Source organism: Macaca thibetana, chromosome 7 (assembly GCF_024542745.1).
Source record: "Macaca thibetana thibetana isolate TM-01 chromosome 7, ASM2454274v1, whole genome shotgun sequence".
NCBI lineage: Eukaryota > Metazoa > Chordata > Mammalia > Primates > Cercopithecidae > Macaca > Macaca thibetana.
In genome coordinates, this window is record NC_065584.1 from 34978607 (window position 1) to 34991691 (window position 13085).

At 49.7% G+C, this 13085-nt stretch overlaps 1 protein-coding gene across 2 annotated transcripts in view; it reads left to right on the top strand.

The window, feature by feature from the left end:
• Positions 1-13085, top strand: part of DPF3 (double PHD fingers 3) — a 278067-nt gene that overhangs the window by 176265 nt on the left and 88717 nt on the right. For both annotated transcript variants that reach the window (XR_007727553.1, XM_050798846.1), the window contains exon 6: positions 5125-5203. Coding sequence is in view for 1 of the 2 variants with exons in the window: in XM_050798846.1 (XP_050654803.1) it covers positions 5125-5203 (79 nt within the window). In the remaining variant the exon portion in view is untranslated. The remainder of the gene's footprint in view (positions 1-5124; positions 5204-13085) is intronic.

A 13085-nucleotide genomic window follows, 5' to 3' on the forward strand; every position in this document is an offset into this window, starting at 1 on the left:
TAGGTAACCTCTGTGATGGCGGCCAAATTATATAAGTACCCGGGGCCTCAGTTTCTTCATCAGTAAGTTTTGAGTGCTTCATACTGCCTAGATATTATCAGGAGGATGCAAGCAAAGGGCATAACTCTCGAAACTTTGATAATGGGTATTCTCTGAGCGGTGAGGGAAGCCCAACAATTAATGATTGTGTCTATGGTAACTTCAGCCCGAGAAGTCAAAGCTCTTTAAAATTCATGAGATTCTTGTGAGTCATCCATGTGAGTATTAGCAATAAATCAATTATCAGTCAATCATGAAGTATTTATGTACTATGGTGTTCAGGTGCCTCTCAAACTTTATGTGCCTATGGAGCACCTGAGGATCTTGTTAAAATACAAATTCTGATGCAGTATGTCCATAGGGTGGGGGCTAAACTCCTGCCTTGTTAATAAGCTCCCAAGTAATGCTGGAGCTGCTGGTGTCAGGACCACACTTTATATAGCACGGGTGCAGGCCGGGCGCGGTGGCTCACACCTGTAATCCCAGCACTTTGGGAGACCAAGGCGGGTGAATCACGAGGTCAGGAGATTGAGACCATCCTGGCTAACACGGTAAAACCCCGTCCCTACTAAAAATACAAAAAATTAGCCAGGTGAGCTGGCACGCACCTGTAATCCCAGCCACTTAAGAGGCTGAGGTAGGAGAATCGCTTGAACCCAGGAGACAGAGGTTGCAGTGACCCGAGATTGAGCCACTGCACTCCAGCCTGCATGACAGAGCAAGACTCTGTCTCAAAAAAAAAAAAAAAAAAAAAAAAAAGAAAGCAAGGGCGTAGAGCAGTGGTTCTCAATTTTTTTGATCTCAGGAATTCCTTATACTGAGAGCCCCCAAAGGCTGTTATTCAGGTTATAACCAGTAATATTCATATCACGAATGATATTTGCCATTTTAGAAATTAAAAAGGGAGTCTCTCTACACCTATTGTGATTTAAAAGGTGGCCCAATAAAAAAGATTGAAAAGAAAAACAAAACAAATTTTAAACTAGAGAATACACACATAGTGACAGCATCATCACATGTCACGTCGCCTCTGGAAGACTCCATTGGACGCCTATGACAGCGTGAGAGTGAAAAAGGCAAATCATCTTTTAGGACTCTTATGAAAATAGTCCAGACACTGCAGAGTCCCTGAAAGGACAGTCAGGGATCCCCCAGGATTCCTGGGCCACACTGTTTGAGAACAACTGGTATAGAAGATCTAGCTCTCTGCTTAGGACCAAGTCTGTCCTAGTCAAGGGTCTTTCAGCTTTAATAAAAATGGGAAGCATTTGAAAAGCTGCCAGGGCACTGCCCCAAATTTGAGCAACCTTTGAAGATCCAAACCACAGGAAGAGCAGGAACGTGGCAGGGACTTAGCGTTGGGAAACAGTAAGGAACCCAGGTAGTTTCTGGCCTCTACTTCTCCCTCCTTCATTCTTCCTGCTTTCATGTGTACATGGCCCCATAAGGCTCCTGAATGTATGGGCCCTCAGTTCAAGTGGCCTACACTAACTAGGGTCACTGTTTTCTAATTCCAAACTCCTTGGAGGTAGAATCTGATTGGCCCAGCTTGGATCAGATGACTACTCTTGAGCCAGCCAATCAACTGTGGCCAGTGGGACAGGGCCATGTGGCACACTCATGGCTGCCATGGCCCAGCAGTGTGGGGATAAGGGTAGGGAGGAGGGGAGTAGGGTGGGCAGTTCTGGGGGAAGGAGGATTGGCTTCCTTTGGCTGGTCAGCTTCAAAGCTTTCTATAACAGAGCCTGGAGACCTAGGTCCTGCTCCTTCTGCTGGCCCTGGGATTGTGGACAGGTCAGAACCTGCTTCATCAAGGGCCAGATAGGAATCATAACACTACTTGGTCTAACTCATAGAGGTATTGTAGGAATTAACTGAGCTACTATATGCAAAAGAGCTTTGCATGCTATGTGCTAAGTGTTAGGGGGTCATAATAAAGTATAGCATGCCATTTTGCCCCCAAGGACCTTTGAAACAAACTAGGAAGAAGATGCTAATACCCATGATACCATTAGAAACAGCAGGTACATGACTGTGCACTAACCAAAGGCAACAGGAGTTCAGAGGAGAGAGATCAACCTAGGCAAGGAGGGGGGAAATAGTGTGTTGAGTGCTTCCTGTGGACTTAGTGCTGTCCCCTGTGGTTTCACACACTCTCAGCTCAAACTCTCTCAACAGCCCTGCTATATAGGTGTTGGTGTGCTCATTTTACAGTTGAGAAAACTAAAGCTTAGAGAAGTAACTTGCCCAAGACATGTAGCTGGTATTTCAACCTGTGTCTTATCTGACTTTAAGCGGATGCTCTTTTCACTCCTTACTGTGGCAGGAGGAAGATTCTTGGAGGAGTGGAGGTTAGCAAGGGCAAAGCCTGGATCAGGTGTGCATGGGCAGAGGAGAGCATGATCATGGATCAGGTGTGCATGGGCAGAGGAGAGCGTGATCATGGGCTGAACCCGAGGGGATCAGCACTAGGTTGCCACTGGCTGTGTAAGTGGATTGTAGATGGCAATGATTGAATGAACGTGTGAATGCATGAACCTATAACCATGGGCTCCTGTCTTTCATCCTTTTGTCTAATGGTCTGAAAGTCCTGTGGGATGGACTGGGGGGCAGTGTGGAGGTAGATCCCCTGTTAGGGTGGACTAGGGGGCAATGTGGAGGTAGATCCCCTTGAGTGGGTTCTTTGAACCCACTCAGGGGTCAGTTGATGAGCTCCTGGATTAGGGTGTGCAATGGAAAGGAAATGCAAAGCCTAGATGGCCTTTGAAGGAAGAAACAATAGCATTTGGATACAGAAAATGAAGAAGAACCAGAAGTGACTGACTCGCTGCCTGCCTGATTGACTCATTTATTTGGCAAATGTTTATTGAGTGCTTCTTATGTGGCTGGCCCTGTGCCAGGTTCTGAGAATAGTGGTGGCCCCAATAAACATGGTCTTCACCATGTTTGTCTCTCCATGTAGGGGAGACAAAATCAACTTGTAAACCAACACAGGTATAATCTAATGTCAGTGCTCAGTGCCATGATGAAACGGGAGGGGAAAGAAAATGATAGAGAGGGTGTGAGTGGATGTAAGTTGGTCAGGGAGGGCTTCTCTGAGGAGGTGACATTTGAGCAGGACAAGTGGGATTCTGAGTTTCCAAACCTGAGATCTTCTGAGAGACCCTACTGCTTCAGAAAGAGTCCCTTGCATGTTCCCTGAAGTGCCCTATAGACACGATCCCCATTTTGCCATCGAGGAAACTGAGGCAAAGGGAGTGTGGCACACAGAGTCACTCTGCTGGTCAGCCCTGCTGCAGGAGATGAAAACCTGGCTCCCACAGCACCCTCCCTTTCCTGCTGGCAGCTCCCCCAGAAGCCCTCATGCTTCCAGTTCTGCTCGACTCCTCCCCTTCCCCCGGAGGTATTTTTAGTCTACCAGAGCCCCTTCCCCAGTCTGCTGTTGCCTCGTCATTCTGCTTGACTTGCTTTCACCTGCTCAGAGGCGGCTGTGACAGGGCTGCGGGCTGCATGTCAAGCTGTCCCTGGCTTCCCAGAGGGGTGTGGAGGGGGAGGGCAGCTGAGGGTGACCACCCTCGGCAGTGCGGGCAGGCAGGAGGCCTGTCAGTGCCCGGGGTGACTGCCAGCGCCTACAGATCCCTCTTGGGGTCAACTCTGAGTAATGAGGGCGAGGGGAGGAGGGCTGCTGGCTGTCAGCGCTGCAGGGGTGGGGTGGGGAGGGAAACCAGTGGGAGGGAGGGAGGAAGTGGAATTTGTTTTGGAGAGAGACAAGCTGAGGAGGTGACAGAGGTGGTAGCTTGGCAGGTGGTGTTGATTGGGAAGTGGGTGTGTTTTCTGAGTGTGTGTTGCAGGCCTAGGGTACAGGCCTTTCCACTGTGAAGTCCCCAGTGAGTGTGTGCATGGAGTGTGTGTGCACAGAGTGTGAGCGTGTGTGTGAGAGTCTCCCAGGCCTTTCAACCACCAAGTCCGCATGGCCACTTTTCCAAGCCAGGCCCCAGGGGCTGCCCCATTTCCCCTGGACCCCAGGCTGCTGCCAGGTCTCATTCCTCACCTGCTGCCCCTTCCTCTCTGTCCCCAAAGACCCCCACAGGCCCTTTCCTTGGTTGGGAGTTGACTGCTACTCATTACCAAAGAATGACACACGCGACCAGTGTGGGACTTACAAACGTTTAAAAATAAACCTCGCCGTGTTCTTGTCACCACCGCCCTGGTGCTGCAGAGCTGCCAGCAACCTCTCTGACTGGGCTCTTTGATTCCTGAAGGTAGAGCTCATTCCACCGCCACCCCGGGTCATGCCGACCCTGTCTGGGAGATTCACACAGGATGGTGGTATCAGAAGTCCAGCCCAGGAGACCGTGAGGGTCAAGGTCTTCATCACTGGCTGGAGGCCCAAGGCAGACCACACAGGGAGGCCAAAGCCCATCCCTACTGAGTAGGCCAAGCCTGGGGTGGTGGCAGGAGCTCCCCTGTATCTACACTAGTGCATTGGGCCTCCCCTGCATCTACACTAGTGCATCAGGACTGTCTGGCTCTTGAGACACAGGGGGGATGGACACAGGAACCTAGGGAGACAACTACAATTATGCCTCCTTGCCCCCGTCAGGCCTTGCTCCTGATACACGCAGCAGCTGGTCAGCCGAGGGGCCTGAGGTTGTCATCCTCAGTGGTGTCAGTGAGGCTAGGAGGCTAAGGAGCTGGAGGAAGCGGCCTCAGTGGCACTGTAGTGTGTGGGAATTTGGTAGAGGAGGGCTTTTCAGTACGGCTGCCCTGAGTAGCCGAATGACCTTGGGCAAGCTACTTAACCTCCCTATCACTTCAGTCCTTTGATCTGTAAAATGGCCACCCTAGTAGAAACCACCTCTTGGAGTTGTGAAGATTTAATGAGATGATACAGGTGAGCAACTGAGTGATTTCGGGCACGCGTCACCTGACCTCTCTGGGCCTCAGTTTCCTCCCCTGTAAGATGGGACTGGTGTTGGCACAAAAGTTGGGATGAAGATGGTGTAAGGAGCTTGCAGAGCGCATGCTCCAGAGCCGTAGTGATGACCGTGGTAACGAGCATCCCATACCCCGATGTCTCCCCAGGCTCGTGGCTCTGCGGGGGGCAGGAGGAGGCACGACGCCGCCTCTCAGGAAGACCACGACAAACCTTACGTCTGTGACAGTAAGTATGGGCCGGTCCCACCTTCCTTCTTCTGCCCCTGACCCCAGGGCCCCCCTTCCCTGTGCTTCCTTGGCCGTCCGCCTGCCAGCCTCAGCGTGTGCTCGCCTCTTCCTCTCTGTCCGCACCCCAGCTTACCCGCCTGTCACCTCCGCCGCAGTCACCACTTCCTTGGGCTGCTGCTGCCCCGGGAGGGGGTTTCTGCAGAGGGGAAGCCAGCCGGGGTGGCCCCCACCCTCAGTTCTGTGCCCCCACCTCCTGCCATGCCTCCTGCGTGGCTCTCCTCTGGCTCTCTCTCTCACGCTCTCTGTCTCCTTTAAGATTCATCCTCTATTTCTTTCTGTATTTCAGAGAGTTACAAACAAAAGCATAACTCAAAACCCTCCGACAAAGGTACTTGGCTCGTCGTGGCTTTTCATTTGTTTCCCTTTAATTTCCTTTCCCTCTTTCTCTCCTGTCCTAGGTAGGGCAAGTTATGAATCTTTCTATGACGATGACTTACTTTAATAAATGGCCCTCGATCCATCTCTAGTCTTTCCTGCTTGCTTCAGAAACATCTTTTGGACAAGCGACTCCCTGGCTGACTCCTGAGTTTAGGGTCTGCAGACAGAGCTAGGGAGCCCACGGGAGGCGAGTTGCAGGGAGCCAGGGCAGTGGGTGGACCTCTGGAAACCTGCAGCTTGAGAAGGGATGTGGTCAGCTCCAGACAGCAGAGCACTGAGTGGCGGATTGAAAACCTGTGCCCTAGTCATCTTCTCATGGTACTGGGTACCATTTGCTCATTCCATGGGAGGGCAGCCCTCACCACCACACTCCTAATGGTCTTCCCTTGCCATCTTCTCCTCTCTGAGGATGCAGAGCTTCACCATAGGAGGGAAGGGGCTGCAGTGAGGATGGCAGTGAAACAGTCGAGGCTGGACCCTGGCATGGGGCTCCCTCTGGGTGTCCCACCCATCTCGCCAGGGTCTGCAGTCTCCCTGAAGGCAGGGAGAGAGCCAGGCGGGGGGGCGTCCAGGGAGCGGGCTGGGGGTGGTGTCTTTTGTCTCCCCCTTCAGTGGCCTCTTTTGATTTCAAAAAGTTGTTCTGTGTCCGATGGGGTGACAGCTGATTGGAGAACATTTTGCTAGAAGAACTCAAACTCCATGACCCCCATTTGGCTGCTTAATACTCCGTGCAGATGCCATTCTCGAGACAACTCCTGCAGGTAACGTCTCCACCCCAAAGCAATTCCAATCCAGGATGAGGAGGGAGCAGTGCACGGGGTCTGGTGCCTTTTGGCAGCACCAGGAAGTGCCTACCTTGGCCTGGGTCTTGCTTCCTACATGGCGTTCAGTTTCGCTCTGATACGTAGAAGCCCAAGCCTGCTGACCCTTGAGAGACTGGCTCTAGGCCATGGGCTGGGAAGGGCCCTCAGACCCCCTTGGGCTTTCCAGCTGTGTTTGGCTTGACCAGTACATCTATCAAGAATGCGGTGGCTATGGCCGGGCGTGCGGTGGCTATGGCCGGGCGTGGTGGCTCACGCCTGTAATCCCAGCACTTTGGGAGGCCGAGACGGGCGGATCACGAGGTCAGGAGATCGAGACCATCCTGGCTAACATGGTGAAACCCCGTCTCTACTAAAAAATACAAAAAACTAGCCGGGCGAGGTGGCGGGCGCCTGTAGTCCCAGATACTTGGGAGGCTGAGGCAGGAGAATGGCGTGAACCCAGGAGGTGGAGCTTGCAGTGAGCTGAGATCCGGCCACTGCACTCCAGCCTGAGCGACAGAGCGAGACTCCATCTCAAAAAAAAAAAAAAAAAAAAAAAAAGAAATTGACTTCTATACCTCCACTACCCATGCCTAAGTTGAAGAATTGAATGCTTACCTCTTCTGTGACTCCCTGACCCCAATAGAGAAAGCCCTTCAAGACACAAAATTAGACAAGCGACAGAGCAAGACTCCGTCTCCAAAAAAAAAACAAAAAACAAAAAACAAAGAATGCCAACAACTGCTTTGGAACTGGGGCATTGCTACTGTATTCTTCTTTTATTTATTTGTTTTAGAGAGGCTCTCGCTTTGTCACCCAGGCTGGAGTATAGGGGTGCAGTCATAGGATTATAGCTCACTACAGCCTTGACCTCCTGGACTCAAGCCATCCTTCTGCCTCAGCATACCCAGCAGCTAGGACTACAGGCCAGTGCCGCTATGCTTGGTTAAGTTTTAAAAATTTTCTGTAGAGACGGGGTCTTGCCTAGGCTGGTCTTGAACTCCTGGTTTCAAGTGATCCCCCTGCCTCGGCCTCCCAAAGTGCTGGGATTACAGGTGTGAGCCACTACGCCCAGCCCTTTGTTCCTCTTTTAAAATGCTTTATCTTCATATGTGATTGTCTGCTACCATAGACAGTGGGATCCCTTTTTGCTCTATCTCTACAGCTTTCACTGGATTCCCAGCCAATCATAATCCCGTGGACTCCCAGACACACACACCTGTGTGCTGTTTTCTCCGACTTCACCCCCTCCCAGTTCCTCTCCTCCCACCTTTGCCTCTGACTTCTGCCTCCTTGTGGATCATCTCCATGAAGTGCCCTTTGGGGGCGTCCCTCTCTTACCGGGCACCCCTCTTCTGCAAATTGCTTGCATCACGCGCTCTCTCTTGAGCCCCCGTGGCTTCGTTTCGGGGCTCTCAGTGCCCTTGGCTTCTCCCGATGCCCTCCCCGCGGGCTCTCTCCCGCCTTCTGTGTGCCCTGTAGTGCCTGGGAGGCCTGATGGCAGGCTTTCTGGAAGTCTCAGTGGCTGCTTTCTTGGCTCTGTCCGCATGCGTGCTGCCTCCTCTCCCTCTCTCGGTGGAGCAGGGGCCACTGTCGATTACCCTTCTCTGTTCTGGCTCTCTTAGGAAATTGTGTGGCAGCTCGGTGATTAATAGACTTTATTTTTATCTGGTGCCCTTCAGACATGTGATCCTTTGGGATAGAAATGACCTTTGGAGAGGTCACGAGGCCCACCCCCCCACCCCCAAACTGGGCAAGGAGTGCTTTTAATAATCTCTAATGCATCCTAAGTAGAGAGGTGTCTGGCCGCCTCCTCGAGGGGTCCCCAGGGATGGTGTTACCATAAGCTGCCCTTTCTTCCAAGATGCCAGCTGTGCTTCGAATGAGTGTTTTTCCTTAATAGGAGCTGAAAATTTTCTCTCCTACAGGTCCCCTTGTCGTTTGCGCATCTTTCCCTAACGAATAGGCACATTAGGGCTTTGTCCATTTGGGAGACCTTCTGAACATCCCGTACGTTCTTGGTTGACTTAGGACCCCAACCCATAGTCTCTGTGGCACCCTGCTCGGAATTCCCTTCCAGGTCTACACTTAAGCATGACACTCCTAGGAAGCAGCGTCAAGTCCAGGTGGCTCAAAGAGCAACAGACGTATTTCCTTATTTATGCCCTGTCCACCCTCTCATCAACTTACCAGTCGGAGCCTGTCCCAGCCCTGGTGTCGATACCTCTCCAGGTGCATGCTCTTTTCTACTTATGCATTTGATTATTCCTTCTTCCATAAATCACCTGCATTTGGTCCCATTGAGTCTCAATAAACAGATCCAATAATATGTGACTTCAATATACAAGATTCAATAAAGGCAAATTTAAAGACATTGCCCAGTAGTTAAATTTCATTCTCCACAGATTTGCCATCCCTGCCATTTTTGTATCATCTATGGTGTGATTTGCATAATTCCCACTCCATCTTTCGAGTTATTTATGAAAATATTAGATCACCTTGGACCCCAACTCCTTTCTGGGTTTATGTGGAGTGGTAATAAGCTATATTCTGATGTGATTTATTTAACCCTTCCTGGAATGCATTCCTGAAGATAGTGGTCCTATGTGTGCTTCCTCCAAGCTTCCTTTTCAAAATGGGTGGCTGGAATATTATTGTAGCTGCTAACGCCAGGTGATAGAGAGTTTGCCTGATGCCTTTCACTCAGTCATTGAATTTCTTCCATCTCAGAGAAATATTAAATCACCTGAACGTGATTGATGTTTTACCCAATCCATGGTGTATGGAGGTATGAATACTTTGTTTTCCAGCAAGTAACCAGTCTCTTTTAATTACCTTGAAAGTTTACCAAGCTTAAGGATTAAAGTTCTGTTTCTTCCCTTTTAATCTCTTGCCTAAGGAGAAGTGTTCTTATGCACAAAGACAGCAACTGATAGGACATTGTGGAAAAGGCTGTTGGTGTTTGTGAAAGTGTAGACCTGGACCAGCTGCACAGCAATGCCTAGATGCTTCTTAGAATTCAGACTCCTGGGCCCCACATCAGGCCTCCTGTATCGGAATCACTGAAGGGAAGGCCAAGGGGCCTGCATTTTCTGAGAGCTCTTCAGGGGATTCTTGTGTATACTGGCTTTTGACAGTGATAAGTCTACTTCATTTAAACATGAAGGCTTCTGGCTCCTGACTGCTCAGCTCTTGTTATTCCCTGCTTTTTGCATCTGGACATTCTGGAGTCTCCAGGAATTCTCCAGGCAGGTTGCCACTGGCTTGCACCAGTGTTTTAGTTGGTCTCCTTAGAATCTATTCTTTCCATTTATTTCGCATTGATATACAACTCAGCAATCCAGTGCTTGATTTTTCATTCACTTAGTCGCTTTAAATCCTAGCAGTATCCTTAGCCCCGTTTTATAGGCGGGATGGTAATTGGGGACAGGTGTGTGGAAGGAATCCTTGGATTTGGGCTACTAGAAAGTTTTAAAAGTCATTTCAAGAGTTTGCCTCTTCTCTTCCTAATTGCTCCCAAGCCTGAATTTTTCTGTTAGCGTCATTGGAGCCAACTCCTGATGAGAGACCCACTTTTCCATTTTCTTTGTTCAAGAAACATCATAGAAAAGAAGTTGGTGATGACGATGTGTTGTTCAGGGAGAACATTTTGTCTCTAAGCATTAGCCATGCGGGGAGGAGCAAAGCAGGCATATGCCCTTTTGCTAGACACAAGGGAAGCAGTGTGGGAAGTTTTCTTTTCTCCTCAAAGTGTTTTCTGAATCATGGTCTTAATGCCTGTGAGTGGGTGCTTAGGGTGTGTAGAGCACTAGGCTAAGTATTTCACATGGATTATCTCTGTAAACCCCCCACCAACCCGGAGAGGCAGGGATGGTTGACCTCACTTTACTCTGAAGAAACTGAGGCTCAGAGAGGTGTAGGGCCTTGTCCATGGTCACACAACTGGGATCTAGGATGCGAACACTGGGATATGATCCCAGCGTCCTCAACTCTAGAACCGCCATACCCTAGGACATCTTCCACACTAACTGCCCCTTAAGTATGCTCTCCTACCCTGGAGTTTGGTTCTCTTGAGGCTGCAGAAGAAACGTTTTCAAAGTTAATTAATGAGCACGCACACCTTACTTATGAGGTGAAGCCCTGGCCGCTGTCGACGGGCAGTTTCTAGGCATCGGGCTGGCAGGCTGGAGTCAGGTAGTAATTACAGTTGAGTGGAATGGAATGAATTATATGATTTCCAGCCTTTTAAATTTAAATCTATTAAAATCACTGCCCCCCAACTAGGGCATTAGGCTAGATTAGTGACAAAAGGCAAATAGACGTGGCTAAAGCCCTCCTAGAAGCATGACTCACCCCTGAGTCCCGTCCGGTGTCACACACCAGGAGTGGGTCCTCTCAAGGCAGCCTCTGTCTCGGCAAAGTCTTTGTTCTCTACCACCTCCACCCCACAGATGTGCATCTTCAGTTGTGTGGCCACTTCACGCTGTTGCCTCCCTTCTAGAAACCTAGTCGGGGAGTGTGTTGCCAAACCAGTGAGGGTAGTATCAGAATAGGGTCTAGGGTCTCTTCCGGTTCTAAAGTCTCTTGTTCCTTGGCGGTGGTAGACTTCAGAGAGAAGGGTATCAGGCTGATGGGAGGAACAGGCTGGATGTCTAGTCCTGGTTCTACACCTCAATCGCTATGGCACTGGTTTCCTCCTTTGTCCATGAGGGGATGGCTCCTCCCTTGGGCCTCTGGACTGCCCTCATCAGCACTCCTTCCCCGCACAGTGGCGCCTTTCTTCCCAGGCAGCAGCTTAACAATGATGCTCTTTACTAGGGAGGCAAGATGTCTGCAGGACATGAAGGGAGCAGCGGATTGGGGAATGCCACGGGAAACTGTACCACAGGCCAAGAGGTGCGATGGGATGGGTGGATCTGCGGATTGGACAGACAAAAGCTTGAACCCAAGGCAGTCCCAGAAAATCTGCTTGACATCAACCTCTTTCAAACTACCCTGGTTTTACCCCTAACCAAGTGCAGCAGGGGGAGTTAGATGACTCTTGCAGTTTTGCCAAAAACAATTTTTTTTTGAGGGCATTAAGGCCCATATTCTTTAAGGCTCACGTGCTTTTCGCTTCAAGCTGCAGTGGAAAAGCCAATAACGCGGCCTTCAGGCTCACTGCCTTTGCCGCTGAAGGGAAACCGGGCTCATCACTCAGTTGTCTTGCAGGTCCTTGGATGGGGGTGCGATGGGGGAGGGTAGGAAAGGCTCGGTGCCCCCAGAAACTTGATTTGTGGAGCGAGGCTTGTGGCCTGGGATTGATCCCTGGAGACTGAGTGCATTGTTCCAGCAAAGCTGGGTCTGTTTAAATATTTAAATGCCATTGTGTCATGGACACAGGTTGCAGGTGTTCCGGCAGGACTGGCCAGAGGCAGGGCTGGGGAGAAGGAGGAGTTTCTCTTTGCTTTCCCTAGACCCTTCTATCTCCGCCTCCTCTCCTCCAGGGCTCTCATCTTGGCATTTGACCTTCTAACCTACACCTGTCTTCTCTGGGCTGTGACCCACACCCTCTGGAGTTATTTTCTATTTGGTCACAACCTTGTTCTCCACTGTTTCTTGATGCAAACCTCGTGACAATTCCTATTTCTGTGAAGATGGCCCATAACAGGGTAGATATTAACAATTGTAGAGGTGCTTTTTATTATTTTTAAAATAACGTTTTCTATGGAAATAGTATTTGTTCATTGCAGAATAATCAGGAATTACAGATATGCAAAGCAGAGGTTGCAGTGAGCCGAGATAACGCCATTGCTCTCCAGCCCGGGTGACAGAGCAAAACTCCATCTCAAAAAAAAAAAAAAAGTGGAAAAAATAAAAGTCACCCATAATCTCACTCCTCAGAGATAACTTACATTTTGTTTTGCTGTATTCCATTCTAGGATTAATTCTATCTCTGTCTATACACACACACACACACACACACACACACACACACGACGACGAATAAATGATACGTACCATTTTAATGCCCCCTGCCCCACTCAGTGATACATCAGGATCATCTTTCTGTGTCAATAAACAGATTTTATGACATAGTTTTTGGGACTGTATAGTATTCTATTATACAGATGTGCCACAGCTTACGGACATGTCTCATAATTTGCTTAATGTTCTACTGTTAGATGTTTAGACAGTCTAATATCCATTTACTATTAAAAGCATTGTTCCAGCTATACGTTTGCATAATGCTTTATCGTTTCCTAGAAGTACAACTGTGAGGCTGCAGGGCCTGGTGCATGGCCTTTGATCTCTCTTATTTTGAGTCATGGTGGGGAGTATAGGAAAGCAAGGAGCCTGATGGGTCTGCCAGGTTGCAGAGAGCTGGGTGAAGCAGGATGTGCCCTGACTTTGGAGTGGCTCTGCTGCTTGTTATCTGTGACATCGAGAAAGTCATTTGCTGCTGGGAGTCTCCATGTCCTCCGGTGTGCGTGGGGATGGGGCACGGTGGGAAAGCTGACTGTGATGATGTATATAAAAAGCTTTGCACGTGGCATGTGTTTGACAAAGGTTTCCCCCACCTTGGCCTTCTTATTTTCTTTCTCCCATATACCTGGAAGGAGAAAGGCTGATATTGCACAGGAGAGAGCACCCTGCTGG